Source organism: Lacerta agilis, chromosome 5, assembly GCF_009819535.1.
Source record: "Lacerta agilis isolate rLacAgi1 chromosome 5, rLacAgi1.pri, whole genome shotgun sequence".
In the NCBI taxonomy this organism is placed as follows: domain Eukaryota; kingdom Metazoa; phylum Chordata; class Lepidosauria; order Squamata; family Lacertidae; genus Lacerta; species Lacerta agilis.
The window spans coordinates 80,137,176-80,160,241 of NC_046316.1; the positions used below are offsets into that span (position 1 = coordinate 80,137,176).

Consider the following 23,066-nt stretch of genomic DNA (forward strand, 5'->3'; position numbering starts at 1 on the left):
CCCTGGAGAGCCGCTGCTGCCAGCCTGTGTGGACAATACTGAGGTGGTCTGATGCAGTACCAGGCAGCTTCCTAACACTGTCTTATCTGCTTGATGTAGGGCAGCTCTGTGGTAGGAGCCGGTTCATAGAATCATAGAGTTGCAGGAGACCACAAGGGCCATCCAGTCCAACCCCCTGCCAAGCAGGAAACACCATCCTTGACATCTCCAGGTAGGGCTGGGACTGCCCTCTGTCTGAATTCCAAAATTCCCAGTTCATGTAGACAATACCAAGGTAGATGGACCAATGGTCTGATTCAGTATTGGCTGTGTTCCTTAAACAGCATACGACCCAACTATCTGAAAGGCCACCTCCTTTCCTACCGGGGTTAAGGATGGCAGAGAAGGCCCTGTTGAAAGGGAGGCAAAGGGAGGCACCTAGTATTTTCCTTATATAGTTTCCATCGTATTTTGTAGACGCTCCTCTTTACTCTGGCCTTTTGACAGTTAAGGGTGGTATCCAATGCAGAAGAACTTCCCCACTCCCCACAATGGCTGTTCTCTGTCTCCACAGTCAAAGGCAGTAATGCTTCTGAGTCCCAGTTGCTGGAGACTATGGCGGGGTTGTTGTTTTTCTTGTGCTCAGGTCCTGCCTGCAAGTTTCCTTACAGCCTCTGTAAGAACATGATGCTGGACTAGATGGGCCATTGGCCTGATCCAGCAGGCTGTTCTTATGTTCTCCCCCTGCAGCTTTCCCCAATCTACAAGAACAAATTTAGGAGTTGCATGGGGGGGGGGGAGAAGGGATGCTCAGCTGTGAAAGTATAAATCCTTGCACTAACAGAAGTTACTAAGACATTTCGTTTTACAGGACCCCCAACTTTTTTTGAATCTGTATTGTTCTGCTTTGAGCTGCGATGGCTTTACTGCCTTATTTGTTTTAATTACTGCATCTTTCATTGTTGTAACCTGCCCTGTGGTGAAGGACAGCTAAGGGGACATGGGTGGCGCTGTGGTCTAAACCACTGAGCCTCTTGGGCTTGCCGATCGGAAGGTCGGCGGTTCAAATCCCCGCAACGGTGGTGAGCTCCTGTTGCTCTGTCCCAGCTTCTGCCAACCTAGTTGTTCAAAAACACACCAGTGAAAGTAGATAAATAGGTACCACTGCGGTAGGAAGGTAAACGACATTTCCGTGCACTCTGGTTTCCATCACGGTGTTCCGTTGCACCAGAAGCAGTTTAGTCATGCTGGCCACATGACCCAGAAAGCTGTCTGTGGACAAACGCTGGCTCTCTCAGCCTGAGAGCACCATAACCCATAGTCGCCTTTACTGGACTTAACCGTCCAAGGGTCCTTTACCTTTTTACCTTTACTTACAAATTACTGGGGGATAAAGTGATGGCTACTATTCATGACAGCTGAATGCTACCTTCAGGATCAGAGGAAGCATGACTCTGAGTACAAGTTCCTTGGGGAACAAAAACAGGAGACAGACATTGTCCTCATGCCCTGCTTGTGGGTTTCCCATAGGCAGCTGGCTGACCAATGTGCTGGATTTGACAGACCTTTGGTCTGGTCCAGCAAAGCTCTCATATTGTTCTTACGACCTGATGTTGCAAAGAAAATGAGACATGGTGTTCTGAACCATATTCCCCAATAACAACCCAGAGGCCGCATCCTCACCCTTCCTTCCTTGGTTCTTCCCATTGACCTCAGCGGAATTTAAGCAAGCTAGTTGTGTGCCAGACAGCAGCCTCCAATTCATTAAATTCCATCTCAGAGGGTGGTTTGTATTCATTTCACTTACACAACAGCCCTATCTTAACTTAGAACAGCTGCTCAGCTTGTCCTAAACCCATCAACCTGTTTCATCCTTACAAACTTAAATCAAAGAAACACTGCTAGGAATGACCTGAACAGCTGTGTTTCCAAGTCTCTATACTCGGTCCAGCAAGGATCGGCACACTTTTTGCAGTGTTAATATGGTGCTGTTTCTGGAACGAAACAATTCTGCCAGTTCAGCATTCTGCCTCCCACCTGTACTTCCCTCAATGTCCTGTGGAAATGTGCAAACAGACTATGGTGACAATACTCCTCACTTTAAAATTATTGATTGATTTTAGCGGGAATGTTACCCTGAAGATCACAGAAGCAATTATTCCCTATGTGTAAATAATGAATAGTTATCAAAATATAATACAGTCATACTTCATGTTGCGTTCGCTGCGGTTTGTGAACAGCATGGGTTACGAACGCGGCAAACCCAGAAGTGTTTACTTCTGGGTTTCACAGCACGCACACGTGCAGAAGCGTTCTGCGCAAGTCGCGCAATATCGCGCTTCCACGCATGCGAGATATCGCCACTCGGGTTGCGGACTTTTCAGGGTGCAACCAGCACCCCGGAACAGATCGTGTCCGCAACCCAAGGTACCACTGTAATTGAAACTACTATCTTATGTTTTAGCTTGGTTATAATAAGATCATGGAAAACTCCCCAAAGTTTTAATACACTTTTTGGACATGCCAGGGACTGGCCCTGCCCTCTGAAACCCAAAGCAATAACAACTAATAATGATATGTAATAATAAGGCCAGTTACTCTCAATTGCCATAGGACTGCATAATCAAAGGGAGGCATACTCTCTGACCTCTCCCACCAGCCAGGGCATTAAGGGCACTGGGAGGCTGTACCTTGTCTCTTATAAAGAATACCATGCCAATGGGTAGTAAAACCTGGTCCTATCCATTGGCCAGTGCAAAAGAAGCTGCCTCAATGCTTGCTTTCCTCTTCCCTCCCTATTCCTTTTTCCTTTTGTATCGCGGCTATTAGATTGTGGGCCTGCAGGCAGGGACTCTCTTATCCTTTGTTACATATATAATGCTTAGATAATTTTAGGTGCTTTGTAAGTGTTTAACAGTCTGCGTAGTGCTTAACAATAATGAAAAAATATTAATAATTAGCAAATAATGCTGTGCATATATTGAAACATCTGGTTTAAATAATCTGGTTTAAATACCAGCAAAACATTGACCTTCTGACATCTGTGGTCCAATTCATCACCACAGCCATAGTTTCAGGGTGTTACAAAACTGTGAACTTCTAAACCCAAAGATGAAATCATCTTTTCATTACTCTTATTTTTAAAATTAAGAGAAAGATGGAACTCTAATTAAACATGGGTGTTATTTTAATTAAGAATGAATTCTTCCAAGTTTCAAGTTAGAAGTGCATTGGATTCCCCCCCCCCCCCCGGCTGTTTGTATGTACACTTAAAAAAAAAATAGACCCACTGTATAAAAGCAGAATCTCTGTCCTCCCAAAATTTTCCACTTGGCGTAAGAAGCTTCTGAAAACCAAGAGCTTATTCATTCCTTCTGCATTCTCTCATTTCCTTTCAATAAAGAAAGTACCTCAGTACAGAGGGCACTATTAGAAACTTGCATGTTGCAAATTCATATAATTAATGTCATTGGTATATTGGAAGCCTTAACTGGAGTGGGCGGACATTTATTCTTCCACTTCATTATTATAAAATGACAATCGAAAGGATGAGAAATGTTCAGAAAGGATAGGTCTACTAAAGGCTATTATCTAGGAAGGACATTTGCAGCGAGGTAGACACCTCTGATTGCCAGATCCTGGGGACAAGCAGCAATGTGTAAAAGGCTTTATGGGTAAGAGGCTGACATCTCTTTGCTTTTAAACTTTATAATTCACATCTGCTAGAGACAAAAAAACAAAACAAAAACCAATTCACTAGAGACTCTCCAACCTGATGCTCTCAATGTCTTTTGAAATGTTAATGTCCATCATCCCTGAGGGAACCAGTTCAGGGAAGTCTCAGAGGTGAGCCCAATGGGACTTACCAATTTAAAGTTTGTCTGGGGCTGCAGACCAAGCACTGCTTTCTCCTGCCTTAAACTTAAAACCGCAGCGAGTGCACAGATATGAAACTATATTTTACTCTGGCGAAACCAAGAACCATGGTGCAGATCTATAACAACTAAGGACACAATGTTGCCTTAGCAGTGTTGTTGTTGTTGATTTTAACATAAATAACTTTAAAGACAACTTTTTTGGCTAGTTGCAGGTAGGTAGCCGTGTTGGTCTGCCATAGTCAAAACAAAATAAAATAAAAAATTCCTTCCAGTAGCAACTTAGAGACCACACTTTTTTGGCTAGGACTCTGTTTCAAAAGTCACTCCATCCTTGATGCGACAGCGGAGTTGGTTTTCTAAGATGTTAGGGAGCTTATCTGATCCTAACATTTTAGAATTCTATAACCAAACATTATGGGATTCTAGTATTTTTTTTTCTTGGCTCAGTCCTCATCTCCAACGATTTCTTGCCAGAGAGAAAAAAAAAACCCAGGAGGGAGATGTGGTTACCAGTATCTCAAAACAGTTAAAGCCACTTCCTCAAAGCAGTTTTGTTACACAACATCTCTACATCTCTCTCTGCCTCTCTCCCCCCCCCCCACAACTTTATTTAAAAAACACACCCACAAATTTAATGACCTGTGTGTGCTTCCCGCCGTTCAACATATTTAGAGTTATCTAGAAGTGCAAAGCACAGGATTTCCAGGTATTTTGAGGCTCAAGACTTAAAGAGAGTGGGGGCTAAGAGATAAATAGAGGTGCCCAGCAGATCAGAGGATGGAACCTGGTAGGAGCATCTGTGCCAGCTCCACCAGCACGGAGCCAGGTGAACATGGAAGGGGGCATTCAATAGCAGAAGCTTTCAAGTCAAGTAGAAAATACTCTTACCCCCCAGATGTAGGACATTCTCTTAGAGATCGAGGTGTGTGTGCGGAGTGTAAAAAAGAGGTGGAGATTTAGATCCGGCCAACAGACCAGATCCTTATTTCCCCAACCCCTACAGGCCAAATTTGACAGGTGGGCAGGGCCACCCACCTGAGAATCACCCAATGTTACAATGACAGCAGGTGGCCCATTTTTGCCCACAAGGTTTAAAATCAAAGGGTGCAGATGAAGGCGCTGTGCTTTTCAAGCACTGATGATCAGCTGATAGTTGGCACCTGCAAAGCCCTATTTGCAAGCCTCTCCAGTCCCCTGATTGACAGGGCTTGCAAAGGATTGTTCAAGGGACTTTGCAGGTGCCAACAATCAGCTGACATGGGGTGTCTGGAAACCACAGCCCAGTCATGTATTTATCTACCCCACACCTGGCATCAAACGGGGGAGGCCTGGTGGGTCTGATGAGGCCCATGGGCTGGAGGTTCTCCATCCCCTGGCTTAAAATTCTGAAATGCACAGCAAACCCCAGGACGTGAGCAACTTAAGGATGCACACTATTATCTGCTGCAAGAAGGTAGGAAGGGATGGATGGGAGAAAGTCACATAACAGGAGTCCAAGTCACAAAACGGATTCATTAGCTAAGGTACCATTAAGGTTTCCCCACTGGAATGCACCAGTTTCCCATTAATTCAAAGCAGTGAATTTAGACAAGACCTTCTAGTCTGTGAATTATTTAACTGCGCATTACTAGAGCATACATTAGCAGGGTGCTTCGCAACATGATTTAAGAGGAGTCCTTTTCCTTCTTGCCCAACAAGTCCAAACAAGTGTAGAAGCATAAAACTTCACTTGTCCACTTCCAACAATTCCGTAGGAGTATTTTATTTCCAGAATGAAAAGTGGAAACGTTTATTAGTCAGTTTCTACTTCCCAACCCAGGGAAAACGGCATCACCAATTTTGAATCTCCATCCATGCATTGTTGTTTAATTATTTGTCATTATTGCCCCTAACAATAGAATTGAAACAGCATCACATTCAAGACCTTAGATATCAATTAGCACTTTGGGCATGTTATGTCAGCAGGTATTAAGAGTCCAAGTAATATCCACTACAGAGCCTTTTTTAAAAAAAGTACTTTTTATTAAATATTTTCTTGATTTACAAAGGTGCAATGTCTCTCTCGTATTTTTTCCATGTAACATTTTTACACATCAGTTTTGTTTGTTGAGACATTAGGAAGAAAAGGAGGGTTTGTTTTACAGAGAATCAGAATGACCGTCACAGAACAAAGCTGATGTACTGCTGAGGCTAACAGACAATGCCAGAGATCAGGAAGTCATGAATTTGGATCTTGCTTCTGCCATGAACTCGCAAGGGGGCCTCAGGCAAGCCACTCTCTCTCTCTCTCAGGCTCAGTCAGCCCACCTGTAATATGGGGGACTATAATACACACTAACTTTACAATGTTATTGTAAGGATTACAAGAGGGTAATATATGTGAAAGCACTCTAAATACTTAAAACACTACACAAGTGTCAAATAGGATTACAGTGGATGCTTGGGTTGCAAACGCGATCCGTGCGGGAGGCACATTCGCAACCCGCGCCACTGCGTCTGCGCATGACGCAATTCGGCGCTTCTATGCAAGTGCAAAGTGCAATTTAGTGCTTCTGCGCATGCACGAGCACCAAAAACAGGAAGTACTTCCGGGTTCGGCGCATTCGTATCCCGCAGCGAGCGCAACCCGAGGTATGACTGTACTACTTTCAAGCTGCTAATGGAAAGATGGTTCTGAGAGCTGAACAAGCATGTGAAGAATGGAAGATTTGCTGGTTTTGACACCAACTGCATCTGCTGCTGCTGCTGCTGCTGCTGCTGCTACTATAAGTTCCCTGGTGCCATCTGTAGAGATGGTATGGTCAATTAACTGGTCAGACTGTGTCTATTTCAGGAGAAAGAAATATTTTTGGCTAAGGGAGTTTTAGAGATAAATGTAGACTGTGGGGACTTATCCTTCACTGTAAACATATTTTTTCCATTTAGAGTCCTGACATTTAAGCCAAATGACACTGCAGTCCTATAGAAGTTGACTCCAAAGTAAGACCACTTGAGTTCAATGGGGCTGTTGCTGGAATACTAACCATATTTAGCAGAGGAGTAGTGTTTAAACAAACTTACCAAGGGAGTAGCATTTCATACCACTTTAAACAGTTATGGCTTCCCCCAAAGAATCCTGGGAACTGTAGTTTAAGGGAACTGAAAACTGTTTGTTGTTGTTTAGTCGTGTCCAGTCCACCTTTTGTCATCCCATGGACCAGAGCACGCCAGGCACTCCTGTCTTCCACTGCCTCCCGCAGTTTAGTCAAACTCATGTTAGTAGCTTCAAGAACACTGTCCAACCATCTCATCCTCTGTCATCCCCTTCTCCTTGTGCCCTCCATCTTTCCCAACATCAGGGTCTTTTCCAGGGAGTCTTCTCTTCTCATGAGGTGGCCAAAGTACTGGAGCCTCAACTTCAGGATCTGTCCTTCTAGTGAGGACTCAGGGCTGATTTCTTTGAGAATGGATAGGTTTGATCTTCTTGCAGTCCATGGGACTCTCAAGAGTCTCCTCCAGCACCATAATTCAAAAGTATCATTCTTCAGCGATCAGCCTTCTTTATGGTCCAGCTCTCACTTCTTAATACACCCCTATTCCCCACACATAACTACAATTACCAGAGATTTAACAATCAAATCCTCTTCCCAGGGAATTCTAGGAACTGTGAGGGGAAGAATGGCCTCTTAACAACCCTGAACAGACTACAATTCCCAGAATTCACTGGGGGAAGCTATGACAGTTTAAAGTGGTATGAAATGCTACTCCCTTGGTAAGGTGGATGGGGCCTTGCTAGTCACTTGGAAATAGGCTGCTTTTTCTATTAAGATAGCCCACACCTGCCCACATTTGACAAAAGGCCCATTTTTAAAACTTGCATAATAAGGAAGCACTCCATAAAACATTTTTTCCATCCACAATATCCAGCAATTAAGAAAGGAGGACCATCTAGGCTAACACAGAGATAATTTTTCATGGGTATGTCAATAAATTAAGATGCCTAATGCATGTAATTAGTAAAGCTTTGATTACTGTCTGTACAGGGTGCTGGACTACAAGAGCTATTCAATAATTAGTTTGTTAATTGGCTCCATCCAGGGATGAAACTAAGCTGCTGGAAATTAGAAACCAATCCCTTTGGCATTTAATCGGAAATATTAATAAAAGGAAGGGTGCCAGGGATAGAACAAATGCGACAAAAACCCACATTTGTCTTCCTGTATAAATATTTAGAAGTTTCTCCCTCCAAGGAACCTGAAAAAACCTGCACAGCGGCTAGAAAAGGCTCCTCTGAATATCTTATTTATTATCTGAAAAGAGGGCATACATTTGCAAGTGACACAAAGCACATGCAAATGTGTGTTGTCTTTTGTGTGGGGGTCAGAGAGCCCAAATCACATACAGAAAACCCTGTTGGCACCCTTGGTATTTGAATTTACAAGTACAATAAAACATCCTCCATAACACCCAGGAGGCAACAGAGGAATCTAGCACATCCAGAGTGTTGATTTTAATCAACATAGGGCACAATCCTTAACCCTGGCCAGAACGGCAGCAAAAGGCTCAATGGAACACCACAGCGAGCCTGCTGTTTGTGGAAGCACACTCTGGCATTCTCGCTGGCAGAGGGAAAACCTGTGCCAAGGTGGACCTTGTGTTTGCATTGCTCTGTTAGATTGCAATCTTACTGAAGTTTTTTTCTAGGAAAGCTGCCATAGCCGGGCCCATAAGTCATCATGCCATATTCCAGCAGCTCTGCAAACACTCACTGCCTGTGGCACCCATAGCTTAAACTTGATACCCTGAAATAAAAGCCATTACTGCATCATTTGATACAGAGGCTAGATTTGCATATCTCAGGACAGGATTTGTCATATGCAGTGCTGTTTTTCTAGAAAAAGAGGTGCTGGAACTCACCATGAAGGCCTCCCTTATTCTCTTCTAATGGCAATGACGCCCTCCTGAGAGGTGCCGGAACTGAGTTCCGGCTGGAAAAAAAAGCCCTGGTCATATCACACTGGGGACTTTGTAATCAAGAGACAAAAACCATGCGAGTTTATGACACTTCCTTGCCTATTTACCTGAAGGCAATTTTAACCTGAAACAGGTGACTGGGACAAAGGTGGTTATAAGCTTCCCAGACACAAGAGCTAGGTACTCAACCTCATGTGGTTCTTTACTGGTCAGACGGAGGAGATTGGCCTGTCAAAGATGTGGCAATACAGAATTATCTGGCCCTTCAAGTATTTTCCTTATCTAATCAGCAGGTAACCAGTGCTAATATTGACCAAGATTTCCATCTTTTCAAAAGGCAACCGGATGGTTTCCTCCAAGGTGTGAGCCTGCCCTGCTAAAGGGAACATGTTCTAAAAGAAAGATAGCCCAGTTGCTGCCTCTATGAGACGTCTTACTGCAACAAGCCATGGGCCTGGTTCCTATGTCTCAGGAAGGCAAACTATGAGCACACCTTGGCCCATGGTTAAGAAGGAGAGAGCTTAGGCATGACCTCAAGTTCAGATGATGCTTTGGCTTACCTGCTGCACCACGCTGAGCTGAAAGGACTAGGGAGGAGTGTGAAGGGCGCATATTTGCGCTAAGTCGCAGTTTGGCTTAGTGGCACGTGCAAATGCAGCCATATATGTACAAATGCAAAAATGAAATTAGAAACAGTTACAGGTGGGTAGCCGTGTTGGTCTGCCATAGTCAAAACAAAATCGAAAATTCTTTCTAGTAGCACCTTAGAGACCAACTGAGTTTGTTCCTGGTATGAGCTTTCGTGTGCATGCACACTTCTTCTGAAGAACTTCTGAAGAAGTGTGCATGCACACGAAAGCACACGAACTTCTGAAGAAGTGTGCATGCACACGAAAGCTCATACCAGGAACAAACTCAGTTGGTCTCTAAGGTGCTACTAGAAAGAATTTTCGATTTTGTTTTGAAATTAGAAAGGTGTCCCTAATCTACCACCAGTGTTCCTTTTCCTGATTAATACCAAACAAAGAGGAAGTTTTAGGGCAGCATGACCAGATCTGCCACACTGGGCGCCAAGCCTAGGGGGTGCCGCAGGGTATCCCAACTATGACGTAGTGAATTGAGCAGAACAGAAGGTGAGGGTGTGGAGAACTAGCCCAACGCCAGGTAGGGGTTAAATTTAGTGACAGTTAGAACCCTTAGGGGTGGGCTCAGCCTGGGTATAAAACACCCCTCCCTGTGGTCAGTAAGGGGGTTAGAAGTGTGGAGAGTTAGAAGGAGAGTTGAGTTAGTTGAGCAGAGCGTGAGTCAGGAGTGAGAGCTGGGAGTTTAAGAGTCTGAGGTGTAGCATTGGTGGAAGTTAGCAGAGAGGATAAACAGATTGTGAAACGTGTTGTTATTGGTATTTAGTTAACTGTTAGAGGTAATAGGCCGGTATCATTTAGAGGTAATAGGCCGGTATAGGACCACCGTTATAAGCTTATTGAACATCCTTTTATTTATCAGCAACCACAAGCTTTTGTACTCAATAAACAACTTCTTTGTTCACATTATCCTCGTCTGTGGTAAATGAAGCAAGCAGGGTCTAGTTAGCAGTCTGGTGGGTAGCAGCTGGGGACCATTTGTCGTTGGTGCAGCACTCATAGACCGTGAAACGTCCGGGGGTGGCTGTAAAGGGTGGAAGGGCCTGTGACAGAGGGTGCCAAATTTTGGCTCCACTGAAATTTGAAATAGCGAAGTCCACCCCTGCCAGACATCAGTGTTGTGAATTAGTACTGTACTGTATTTTGATTCCATGGATCGCTTATAGTTTAGATGTGATTTACTGCAGTTTTTTTTCTTGTTAAGCCACTTCGAAATTATCACTATTTAAATTAAGTAAAATAAACATGTATAAGATTGACCGCAATGGTTTTAAGAAGCTGAACAGAAATTGGACACTGCATCAGGAAGTCCTTTGATCTGAAGCAACAGGGCTTTTCTTCGGTGTTATTTCCCTGCAGAAAACGATGCATTGATGGTATTTTCAGATGCTTAAGCTTTTCTACATAACACGGCCATCATCATAATCATCAAGCTTCCCAAACATTAGATGTCCTACAGGTGCAAAGTTAACAAACCATGCCTCCAGATCAGTGGTGGAGCAAGCCAATCGGGTGCCTGCGGCGGCACGTGTGCCCTGTGCCCAGGGGGAGGGCCAGCTGCCCGCAGGAGCAGGGTGAGCCAGGGCAGGACGCTCCGTGGGGCCTCTGAGGAGTCTGCCTGTCTCTTCCCACTCAGCCACCCTACAGCTGAGGGAGAGGCGGTGGGCGGACCGTTTGGGGCAGCGCGGAGCCTGTGGGTACCCAAGCCACTGCGTCTCTCCCAGGAGAGAAGCATGGCTCGGGCGTGCTGCAGGCCTCGTGGTGAGTGCCACCCGGCATTTTGTCACTCCCCTCAGTGGTGGCATCCGGGGCGACCCGCCCCCACTGCACCCCCTTCATCCACCCCTGCTCCAGATATTGGCCTGAGTCAGCATAGTCATTGATTTGGGAAGATTTTTATTACTATTATTATTAATAATAATAGAATTTATATTTCATGAAAGAGGCCATTCAAACAATTAAGAGACAACAGCAAAATAACAAGAAGAAACCAACATTACAGTCATACCTTGGGTTATGTGTGCTTCAGGTTGCGTTTTTTTGAGTTCTGAATGCGGCAAACCCGATATCGCGCTTTCACACATGCACGTTATCGCCACTTGGGTTACGGACTTTTCGGGGTGCGGATGGCACCCTGGAACGGATTGGGTCCGTAACCCAAGGTACCACTGTATTAAAAACAAATGCAACTCTGCATAATGCAACTACATTAATCCATGATTAAAATACAGTGGTACCTCTGGTTACGTAATTCGTTGCAGAGGTCCGTTCTTAACCTGAAACTGTTCTTAACCTGAAGCACCACTTTAGCTAATGGGACCTCCCACTGCTGCTGCGCCACCAGAGCACGATTTCTATTCTTATCCTGAAGCGTTATTTCTGGGGTAGCGGAGTTTGTAATCTGAAGCGTATGTAACCCAAGGTACCACTGTATGCAGTTTTGGCCTTTGCAAAGCAGCTTCTCCTAATATAAAACATTTTTATACGGTGTTGTTTTCTCTAATATATGCATTTATATGCACATTTTACTGCAATATATGCATTCTTACACACATGACTTGGCTGGAAAACTGCATTGCAAAATTTGGAGAAATGTGAATTTCAAAGGGTGACTGTTCTGGCTCACATTTTGTTCTGGAAAGTGCAAATTTGAATTTTAAATACAAACTGAATATAACCCCCCCCCACCCTTATTAAAAGTTAGCCATGAGGGGGGGGAACCATGGAATTTATTCCTATTTATTAAAACGTGGATTTGTTGCATTAGGGGGGAAATGGCATTATATACATGTCTACTCCTAAGTAAATCTCATTGACAGTGATGGATCTTTCTCCCAATTAAATGGGTATAGGATTGCAGCTTGAAATTATATAATACTGTGTGCGGTTCATGTAGTCTTTAGCGGGATGAAGACAATGCCATCTAAGCATGTACTGCTGCCTGCACGATTTGGGCAAAAAAAATCTATAAATAGTTACCTATACTTTCTCCATTTACCAGCGTGGCTTTAACCAGTTGCTCTTTTGTGAAATGGATACCGATGTAATTTTGGAAGAGCAGGAATGTTAGCTCAGCCTGCCCAAGTGCTTAAAATAGGAATTACTCCGCGGTCTTCAGTAAGAATTACAAACCCTGCATGCCCATACGAGCTTCAGGAAATGTGATAGCATGGGAGGTCTAGACAGTTACCACATCGTTGTCCAAATAAAAGCGAGTGAATGGGTCATGGGGCAGGAGCAAGAGAGCATCTGAAAAGAAGAACAAATGAAAAGACAAACCTCTGTATCAAAAAGTGTCGTGTCATTTCACCCCCGGCCTGAAATAATCTTGCAATTTCCCTTTGGCTTTTGTTCTTAGATCTGGGCTTTCGATTCTGCCTACCAGTTTCCTGTGTTTGAAGGCCCAAAGTTTTGGCTTTAGATTGTAAGCCTATGGGAGGCTTCCCCAGCCTGGCGCCCTCCAGATACGTTGAGCTGCATTGTCCCAAATGCTATTCAACATCTATAAAAAGCAATTGGGATCAGGAGTTTTGGGGCTCTCACTGCCTCCAGTAAGAGGAATATAACCAACAATTTGACTCTCTTTAGTTTTGCCATGGCATTTTTGCTGATGGCATTGAATGCTTTCCCTGCCGAAATCTGGGGAAAGCATTATGGGAGCCATTATGACGGCTCCCGTAGCCTCACCTGTTTAGACAAGCATTTCTCTGCTCTGGCTTGAATCTCCTGCTTTGATTGTTGTCTTAACGGTTATGCTGCTTTAATGGGCTTGGTTATTTTATACAGTGATACCTCGGGTTACAGACGCTTCAGGTTACAGACTCCGCTAACCCAGAAATAGTACCTTGGGTTAAAAACTTTGCTTCAGGATGAGAACAGAAATTGCACTCTGGTGGCGATGTGGCAGCGGGAGGCCCCATCAGCTAAAGTGGTACCTCAGGTTAAGAACAGTTTCAGGTTAAGAACGGACCTCCAGAACGAATTAAATTCTTAACCCGAGGTACCACTGTACTGGGAAGCAAACAGGCAATGCCAGATGAAATCTCAGAAACCAGCGACAGTGGAAGAATGGCAGATGAAGCTGATGGACTTTATGGAACTCGCTGAACTGACCGAGAGACTCCGAGACCAGAGGGAGGAGAAGGTGCAACAAGACTGGAAGAAATTTAAGGACTATTTAAAAAATCGTGAAAAGCTAGACATTTGAAGCAGAATCGGCTTGTTTAATTGGCTTCAGCTAGATGATGTTAGATTAAAACAGTATATAAGAAGTAATGTTATAAATGGTTTAGAAATGTTTAGAAATGTTTAAGGTTATGTTGTTTAAGTAAAGAATTGTATATGATTAGTTAGCATTTTAAAGTTTATTAAGAATAATGGTGAATGTTAAGAAAATAGTTACAAAGTTACCAAAGTATATTAGTACTGAACGCAGTCGAGAGAATGGGGGAAGTCCCCTAAAGAAGATTTGAAATTAGAATTAAACAATGATCTATTTAGTGTTCCTGTCTAGGTATGTATAAGTTTTCTTTTGTTATTTCTTATGTTGTTTTAATGTGTTTGCTGTGTTTATTGTTTTTTGTCAATTGTTTTTGGCTATTTGTTTGATGTATTTGTTGTTTATTGTAGAAAATAATAAAATCTTATAAAAAAAATAGAAATCTCAGAAACCAGGTAAGGGACAACAGTCCACCTGGGTCATCCGCTCTTTCCACAGTTGTAGGCAGCAGAACAAATTATTCAAAACAATCAAATACGAAACCTTACTTTTTAAAAACTTAAGCAGCTTGTGCAATTCAGCTTTTACCCAAGGGGCATTTGGATTACATGGGTCCAGAACCTTTGGTTACATTCTTTTTTTAAAAAAAAATAAGCAAACACCCTCTCTCTCTCTCTCTCTCTCTCTCTCTTTGCATCTGTTTGAGTTTTTTTGCATTCTGCAGCTAAGGAGCCCAGTCCTCTGATCAGAATGGAACCAATGCAAACGTTGCCATGCCTCATGAACTTAGTCCTAAATTAGCACTGGGGGTGGGGAGCCTAACTCACTACAACAGGAATTTTTTCAGAGGTTGATATCCGTCTCCCATGGAGCTTTGACACAGGTAGAGCAGAAGAATAACCCCATGCTATTTGTTCAGTCAGCCAGAACAGACATTTGTGCTTACAGCATTCCTGTTACCATTCTCCACCACAGTCTTCATTATCCCTTGCTTGCCGATGTGATCTTGAAGGACACGGATTACAAATCAGTGGCGCAGGGAAAGGAGAAGCACCTAAAGCCTATAGACTTCTGCATGGAAATACAGTGGTACCTTGGTCCTCAAATGCCTTGGTACTCAAACAATATGGAACCTAAAGACTGCAAACTCGGAAGTACCACTGTAAAAGGTAAAGGTAAAGGGACCCCTGACCATTAGGTCCAGCCGCGGATGACTCTAGGGTTGTGGCGCTCATCTCGCTTTACTGGCCGGGGGAGCCGTTGTACAGCTTCCGGGTCATGTGGCCAGCATGACTAAGCCGCTTCTGGTGAACCAGAGCAGTGCACAGAAATGCCGTTTACCTTCCCACCGGAGCAGTACCTATTTATCTACTTGCACTTTGACATGCTTTCGAACTGCTAGGTTGGCAGGAGCAGGGACCGAACAACGGGAGCTCGCCCTATCGCGGGGATTCAAACCACCGACCTTCTGATCGGCAAGCCCTAGGCTCTGTGGTTTAACCCACAGTGCCACCCACGTCCCAGAACAGATTAGGTTTGAGAACCAAGGTACCACTGTATCACTTTGCAAAAAGCAAAGAACCACTTAATGCAGATCGGCTGGAATGGTTCACACATGCCAGTTCATCACTTGATGGTTGCAACATCGAGTGATAATTTATTATTTATATACATTACATTTTTATCCCATATTTCCTGCAAGGAACTTAAGGTGATGTATATCATTCTTCCTTCCCCCATTATTATTATTATTATTATTATTATTATTATTATTATTTATTTGTACCCCGCCCATCTGGCTGAGCTTTCCCAGCCACTCTGGGTGGCTCCCAAACGAATGTTAAAACAATACAGCAATAAATATTAAAAACGTCCCTAAACATGGCTGCCTTCAGGTGTCTCTTAAAAATAGAATAGCTGCTTATTGCCTTGACATCTGATGGAAGAGTGTTCCATAGGGTGGGCGCCACTACCGAAAAGGCCCTCTCTCTGGTTCTCTGTAACCTCACCTTTCACAATGAAGTAGGGTTAGGCTGAGGGACAGGGGCTGGCCTAAGGTCACCAGTGAGCTTCATGGCTGGGGAAGCTCTGGTCTGACTCTAATCACTACATCACAATGTGCACATCAACTGAACACGAAAGGCAAAACTTTCGCACTGACCCGCAGAGAGTGCTTTTCAACGGCATCTGTCCCAACGTTCAGCTGAGGGTCACCAACTAATCTCCAGTGCTGCATTCTCATGTGTGTACCATTCATTAAAAGAATAATATTTTTTTAAATGGTTAAATGTAGATGGGGATTGTATCTCCACACTTTACACAAACTGCACCAGAAAAAGAGTCCCCCTTTGCTGCGTTTCAGCCATCTCTTCGGGTGAACAAAAGACTTGACAGAGCATGATGAGAGTTTAATTAATGTGTATTAAATTATCTTGGGAACGCCTTCTCGGATAAATTGCTCTGTGATCCATGATCTGTTACTCTTCTGACTGACTGCTTCTGTGCAACGGCCTTTGGTGCATTTGCTTATTTTAATAAGAAAAATACCCACCCGGCATTTGCTCCGCATTAAGACAGCAATGTGCCAAAGTTTCCTGTACCAGCACATTTCAGGAGCAAGGCCATCTTATTCTCTAGTTTGGCAGAAACAAACTGGTCAGGGGTGGGGTGGGGGTGGGCAGGAAAGAAGGGTGACACAGAGTTGTTGAATTTTAACTTCACAAAGGGACATGATGTTCATCTCCAGAAACGGCTCTTCAAATACGTTTGTCAAACACACCAAGTTGCAAACTTTACCCATCTGCCACACAGTCAGCACTAGGCCAAAATGACTTGTGTACCTTTTCGGTACCCAGAGGTTTGGCGTACACAGGTTTGTCCCAATGATTACATCTCTGAAACTGAATGGATACAACACCTCAACTTCACTGCAGTTCAAAGCTAGGCATGTCTACTCAAAAGTAAGTCTCACAGAGTTCAGCTGGACTTACTTCCAGAGAAGCAGGACTTCAGCCTTAGTCACCCATGCAAGCCAAGTTTTAAGAACCCCATTAGCGTAAATGTTCAGAATTTTGATGACTCTCCAGGAACTTAAAAAACAGTTGCTTTTGACTGTTGACTGAATGCAATTCTGAGTCCAAAAAAAGAGAGTAACTATATCTATGTAACAGTTACAATGTAATTGGTCAAACATGCTAGTCCACAATATTGCAGCTTGGAAAGTTTCTGAAAAAGGTGGACATGCGTCATGTTCCAGCATAAAGAAGACAGGATTTAGCACATAGGAGCCAACTCCAGGGGGCCATGGGTGCTTGGGCACTCACAATAATATAATTGTGGGGGCTGGGCACACATAAAGTAAGTGAGCACAGGCGGCAGGTGAGAAGAGAGAGAATTGCACCTCTGCCCTCCACAGCCAGCCAGCAAGGCACCCTTTGCGTTAGCGGGCTCGGACATGGAGGCAAAGTTTCTCTGCCTCTGAGTCTGAGTCCCTCCCCACAGAAAAGGGTGCCTCGCTGGCTGCGGACAGAAGGAATAGGAGCCGCCACTGCAACGTGGACGTGCGACGTCACAAGCACACACCTGCATGTAGTGAGTGTGATATAACATTTCCCCAGCCGCTCTGGGCGGCTCCCAACCAAATATTAAAAACACAATACAGCATTAAACATTAAAAACTTCCCTAAACAGGGCTGCCTTCAGATGTCTTTTAAAAGTAAGATAATTGCTTGTTGCCTTGACATCTGATTGGAGGGCATTCCACAGGGCGGGCGCCACTACCAAAAAGGCCCTCTGCCTGGCCCCCTGTAACCTCACTTCTCACAGTGAGGGAACCGCCAGAAGACCCTTGGAGCTGGACCTCAGTGTCCGAGCAGAATAATGGAGGTGGAGATGCTCCTTCAGGAGATTCTCTAAATGTTTCTATATATTTCAGATACTTCTACTGATGTGGAGGTCAGAAGTACATTTTTCCACCCAAATGTTCTTTTCACAGGTAGTCATTTCTACAATTACCAGTAAGCAGTCAAGACCTAATGAGAAGACTTCATAACTATGAAGAATGCATGCCTCTTGTGTATTACTCTCAAAATCCCCAGAGGGTATAATTTCTTATTATCTTTAGATAAAACACTGTCTCTACTTTACAAGTGAAAACAAAGGCAGCATTTAAAGAACTTAAAAGTTTGATAGGGCTGCAACAGAGGCAGCTATCATTGGCTATTCCTGGTTGACTGAGATATTATATATATATGAGTTTTTGGCCCTGTGCTACATAAAATGCTACAGATGACTATAATTATTACATATACTGGTCCATCGATTTAATGCTCTGACTTGATTAGCCTTAGCTGAATTACTAGCACTCGAAAATATGTTTCCAATATTCATCTGCAACACAATCAATTTCAGAAGATGTGATTGAGAAAGTTTCCATGTGTTATGTTGTAACCAAATGGCTATTCCAATATTACTGGGTAAATAGGAAATTTTATTATGAGCTGTATTTCTCTTCCTGGTATTGCTTCATGGAACGTTAATTCTCACAAATACACCACAGGGGAGCATTCTTACATTCCATCATCACGTCAACAGCTTATGAATGATGTCGGTCAGTATTTTCCAGTTGGTAGGTTTATGCTAATATGGTCCAGAAACTTTTGGGTCAATCCCTGTTTCAAACATTACTTTTTACAGCTAATCATCTAAAAGACACATCAACGTTGTTGTTGTTTAAAAAACAGCAACAACACATTGACCCCATTTCAATACAGTGGTACCTCGGGTTACATACGCTTCAGGTTACATACTCCGCTAACCCAGAAATAACGCTTCAGGTTAAGAACTTTGCTTCAGGATAAGAACAGAAATCGTGCTCTGGCGGTGCAGCAGCAGCGGGAGGCCCCATTAGCTAAAGTGGTGCTTCAGGTTAAGAACAGTTTCAGGTTAAGAATGGACCTCTGGAACGAATTAAGTACGTAACCAGAGGTACCACTGTAATTTAAATGTATAACCCCATCTATTCTGAAGATGCAAAGCGGATAATTCCAAGTCATTCACACAGAAAGCAAAGTGACACCATATTCCTATGCATGTCTACCTATAAGTCTGATTGAATTCAGTAGGAGGTGAAGTGCATTCGATTGCCCCCCAAGAAAAGGAATTTAAAAACCAAGGGTGTACAACTTGCGGCTTACCAAGCCATGCACAGCCCACCAGTTAGGAAAGCTTGTCTACAAACTACTTGATAAATTCTCATGTTTCATTGCCTGCCCGGTATTGCAAAAACAGAGCAGAGGAAGATGAAAGGGTGTTTATTAAGCACCACTAGATGTCAAAGTTATTTATTGCCAAGACAGTTCACTGACATATCTCAGGCTTTTGATATCAAGCAGGCGCCTTCACTGTACTTTTTTTGGACGCCTGCTAAAAACAGTTTTTGTTTAGACAAGACATTTAGAAAGTTGGTGTGAATTTCATTCTGTTTTCAATCTATTTTTATTTTAACTTTTCAAAAGCCTTAAATTGCTTTTATTAATTTTTCTGATTGATAATTTTATTGTTTTGTCTTTTTGTAAACCAATTTGAGGTTTGCTTTTGCAGTAAAGCAGTGCATAAATTTTATGAAATAAAAATGAAGAAGCGGGCTCATAGCTCAGATACGAGAGCTTCTCAAGCAAACTGCAAACCTGATTTTTAAAATAATAATGATGCTGTTTTCATTGCCTTTTTCAATAATAATTGAAAGAGCGTCTACTTTAAGTAATCTGCAGGGCAACAATACAGACAGAACTTTAGCTTGAGTATCGACAGTCAATCTTCCTCAAGTAAGGACCTGTATGGTCAAACATCACCTTGGCACAGAGACTTTTTAGCTCAGCAATTTGTCACTTTCTGGAACTTTTTATTACAACAAAGATCTGGGATGGACAACTTTCTTCTTTCTGAGAGCTGCTCTAAACTCCAGACAGCAGCTCAGAGGTAGAGAAGGGTAGAAGTCTATTTCATCACAAAATTAGACCCCTTCCCAACTAATAAAGCTCTATGATAACATTTGAGGACATCTGGCAAACAGAGATTCCAAATTATAGAGCACCTGGGCTGAGACTAACATTGCACAGAAATAAGTGGGTGGACATGTTCCACACATCTTATTTGTAGTTACAGGTAGGTAGCCGTGTTGGTCTGCCATAGTCAAAACAAAATAAAAAAGTTCCTTCCAGTAGCACCTTAGAGACCAACTCTAAGTTTGTTATTGGTATGAGCTTTCATGTGCATGTATTGAAGAAGTGTGTATGCACACGAAAGCTCATACCAATAACAAACTTAGTTGGTCTCTAAGGTGCTACTGGGAGAAATTTTTTTATTTTGTTTCAACATCTTATTTGAGGATTCTGTCACTTTACAGTAGTGTAATCTCCTGTTTTCCTGCCTGTCCTGATTACAGCTTGATAACGTGGAACTGTGGCAAATGTTTTACTAGCTCCTGACGAGAAACTTTTGATATGAGTGCCAGATAAATTCTCAGCATCTAACCCTCGGGCTAGCAGTCACCTGTTCTTGTTCAAGAGCACTTTGCTCATTAAGTATGTAAACTGCCCTGAGATCTACGAGTGAATTTAATTTAAAAAAAAAAAAAAAAATAGGTGTAAGTTCCTAATGAAAATATAATAATATAAAAAGGCAATGAATCTTACAGGTGGCTCCACAAAAAAGTTCAATGTGAAGACGAATTAGAAAAGTTAACGGTGAAAAGAAGGGGTTGTAAACAATTTTTGGCATTCACCAATCCTCTGGGGAGCCACAGGTCAGCAGTGGGTGTGGTCATCACACACGCTGCCTCTCACAAACCCTGCATAACCCTGCACAAACCCAGACAGACAGATGGCACCCCCTACTCAGTTGATATGCGCAGAAGTGAGGTTTATGACCCTGCCTCCGGTTATCATATGTTTGACCTAATGATCAGGATACAGGTCATTTTCGATCCCTATCAGGGCACTGGACTCTGCCCATCCCAGTGCCATGTGTACTTTAAGGAAAGGGAAACTTTTGTCCTTAATACCGCTACAGCTGAACCAAATATTTTGCATAAGTACGGGCTGTCTGCCCAGAACTGGCAGCCCTGAAGATGAAAAAGCAGATTCCCCAGGGTGCAAGCTAAGTTTACGACCGAAAGGTTTTTCACGTTTGAACACAATTCTGGTAATGTGAAAACAAGAGGGAGCTGCACTAATAACAGATCAACGAAAACAATCGTGAAATGTTCCACGGCCAATTCACAGCACAATATTATGTTGTGTGGTACAGTGGTCAGAGTGCTGGACTAAAACTGGGGTGTCTCAGCCATGAAGCTCACTGGGTAAGCCACTAGTGTGGTGGGGTGGGGGTGGAGAATCCATGTATACTCCCTTGAGCTCCTTGGAGGAAAAGTGAGACATGAGCATAATGAACAGCTACTCAGAAGTGACTCCCATCGTGTTTCCATAGGGCTTAGTCCCAATTAAGGCTATAGGATTGCAGGTCAAGCCTTTTGTTGTTGCTTCTTGGGGGGGGGAACTAAGGAGAGGAAGCATAGCAGAGGTTCATAAACTTATGAATGACACAAAGAGTGAATAGATGGACTTTTTCTTCTTCTCTCCTTTTCTCATACTCCTAGATGTCAGCACCACCCACTTCATTGACCAGCAGGAGGTTAGCGCTGATTACAAAATGCATAGTTAAATTATGGAATTCTCAACTGCAAGACACGGCAGTGTTTGGCTTTAAATAACTCAATGGAAACTCCACCTTCCAAAGCAGTACACCTGTGAGTAGCAGGTGCTGGTCATAAACAAGAGGCTATCCATCACCTTCGTTCCCCGCTGGTGACAGATAAGAAATGGATGGACCAGGATTCAACCCAACAAGGCAGTACGGATGCTGCATCATGTTTGAAATTCCACAGAGCGCTGCATGCGCACAACTCCCATGAATTTCAATAGCGCATGCGCGCACACAACTGCACGCCAGAGCTACAGCCCAGCATAACCGGCTGCAGAACTAGGATGGCTCACTTTGCTGGGCCACAAAAATAAAAATAAAAAGTGGAAGGGGAGGCAGAGCTTACGGAGGGGGAGCAGCAAAGCAGCTTTTACCTTGTAACTGAGCTGAAAGAGACTCCTGGTGCTGCTGGTATTTGAGGGCCACAGCCTCTGCCTTCCTCAGCTGGCTCTGCAGCTCATAGTAGAGCATCGCCCCGTAGATGAAGCCGAAGACCACGGTGAGGAGCAAGAGGGACTGCAGGATCCGCTTCTGCTTTCGGGAACACATCCCGTTGCCCATAGTCCCTTCCTCTGCGGATCCAGGGGCCCGTCCACCTCAAGGCTCCTCTATCCTCAGACAGCAGACGGAGCACAAAGCAGCATCAGGGGCAACGGCCCAGGCGGCGGAGGAGCCTCGGAGGAGAGCTGGACCCATAGACCCTGGCGCCAACTTTAACCTACCTGAGCCAAGTTTTGCCAGGCACCTGAGGTCATGCAGCAGGCAGGCCGAGCTGGAGGGCTGAGACTTCAAGGGATCCCGAGGAGCATGCAGCCTTTCGGGACACCGGGGAGGGTCAAGAGTGGCTCCACTCCCTAGGCCCCCTGCCCTCTCCACGGAGCCAACGCTCCCTTTGCGCGTACGCGGAGGGGGAAGCCTTGGGAGCGCGGATATCGGGAGGCAGCTCAGAAGAAGCCGGGCATCTCCAGAAAGCTCTGCCCTTGCTAGCGAAGTTCTTTGGGGGAGAGTCTGTAGGAGGGAGATCCCCAAGGTTATTCTGCAAAGATCTATCCGGATCTGCTTCCCCCCAGATCGGTTCGTTCTTTCTCTAACTGCAGGAACAGTTCGAAGGGACGGGCAGGATCTGACCCCCCAACGTTGCCTTGCTTCTGCCCGTCCTTCCCCCAAAGATCCGTTTCTCCAAAGCGAAGTTTTCCTTTGCAAGATCTCCCCGGGATCCCTTTCCCTTTGCCCTCCCTCGGGGAGCTAAAGTTACTTTCTTCCGGCGGCTGATGCTCCTCCGCTGATGGGGGCAAGAACTTCCCTTCCCCTGCCTTGCCTTGGCCACCTTCCAGCCCCGCACATACGTGTCACCCTCCACTCCTAGGCTGCTCTCTCCAGCGGGATCCCCGAAGGAAGTCCCGCTCAGGACGTTGCCTCATTGGGCGCAGCAGCTAGCTTCTCCCCGCCCCTCGGGCCGGCAGCTGTAGCGCACATTGGACGCATGCCGCGTCCGTCCGGCGCACCGAGCGCCACGCTCTCCAGCTCCCGCCCCGCCCCGTCGCTTTTCCCAGCCTGGAGCGCGCGGGAGAATTGAGGAAGTGGGCGGGGTCGCTGGAGCAAGGCGCTCTTCGAACGGGGGGAAGCGGGGGAGGG

The 23,066-nt window shown here is 44.4% G+C and overlaps 1 protein-coding gene across 3 annotated transcripts in view; it reads right to left on the reverse strand.

The window, feature by feature from the left end:
- The window catches only part of GOLIM4 (golgi integral membrane protein 4), a 53,917-nt gene extending 31,080 nt beyond the window's left edge, over positions 1 to 22,837 (reverse strand). For all 3 annotated transcript variants that reach the window (XM_033150595.1, XM_033150594.1, XM_033150593.1), the window contains exon 1: positions 21,806 to 22,837. In XM_033150595.1, the coding sequence (XP_033006486.1) occupies positions 21,806 to 21,992 (187 nt within the window). In that variant the 5' untranslated portion in view covers positions 21,993 to 22,837. The remainder of the gene's footprint in view (positions 1 to 21,805) is intronic.
- Between the last annotated feature and the right edge of the window lie 229 nt (positions 22,838 to 23,066).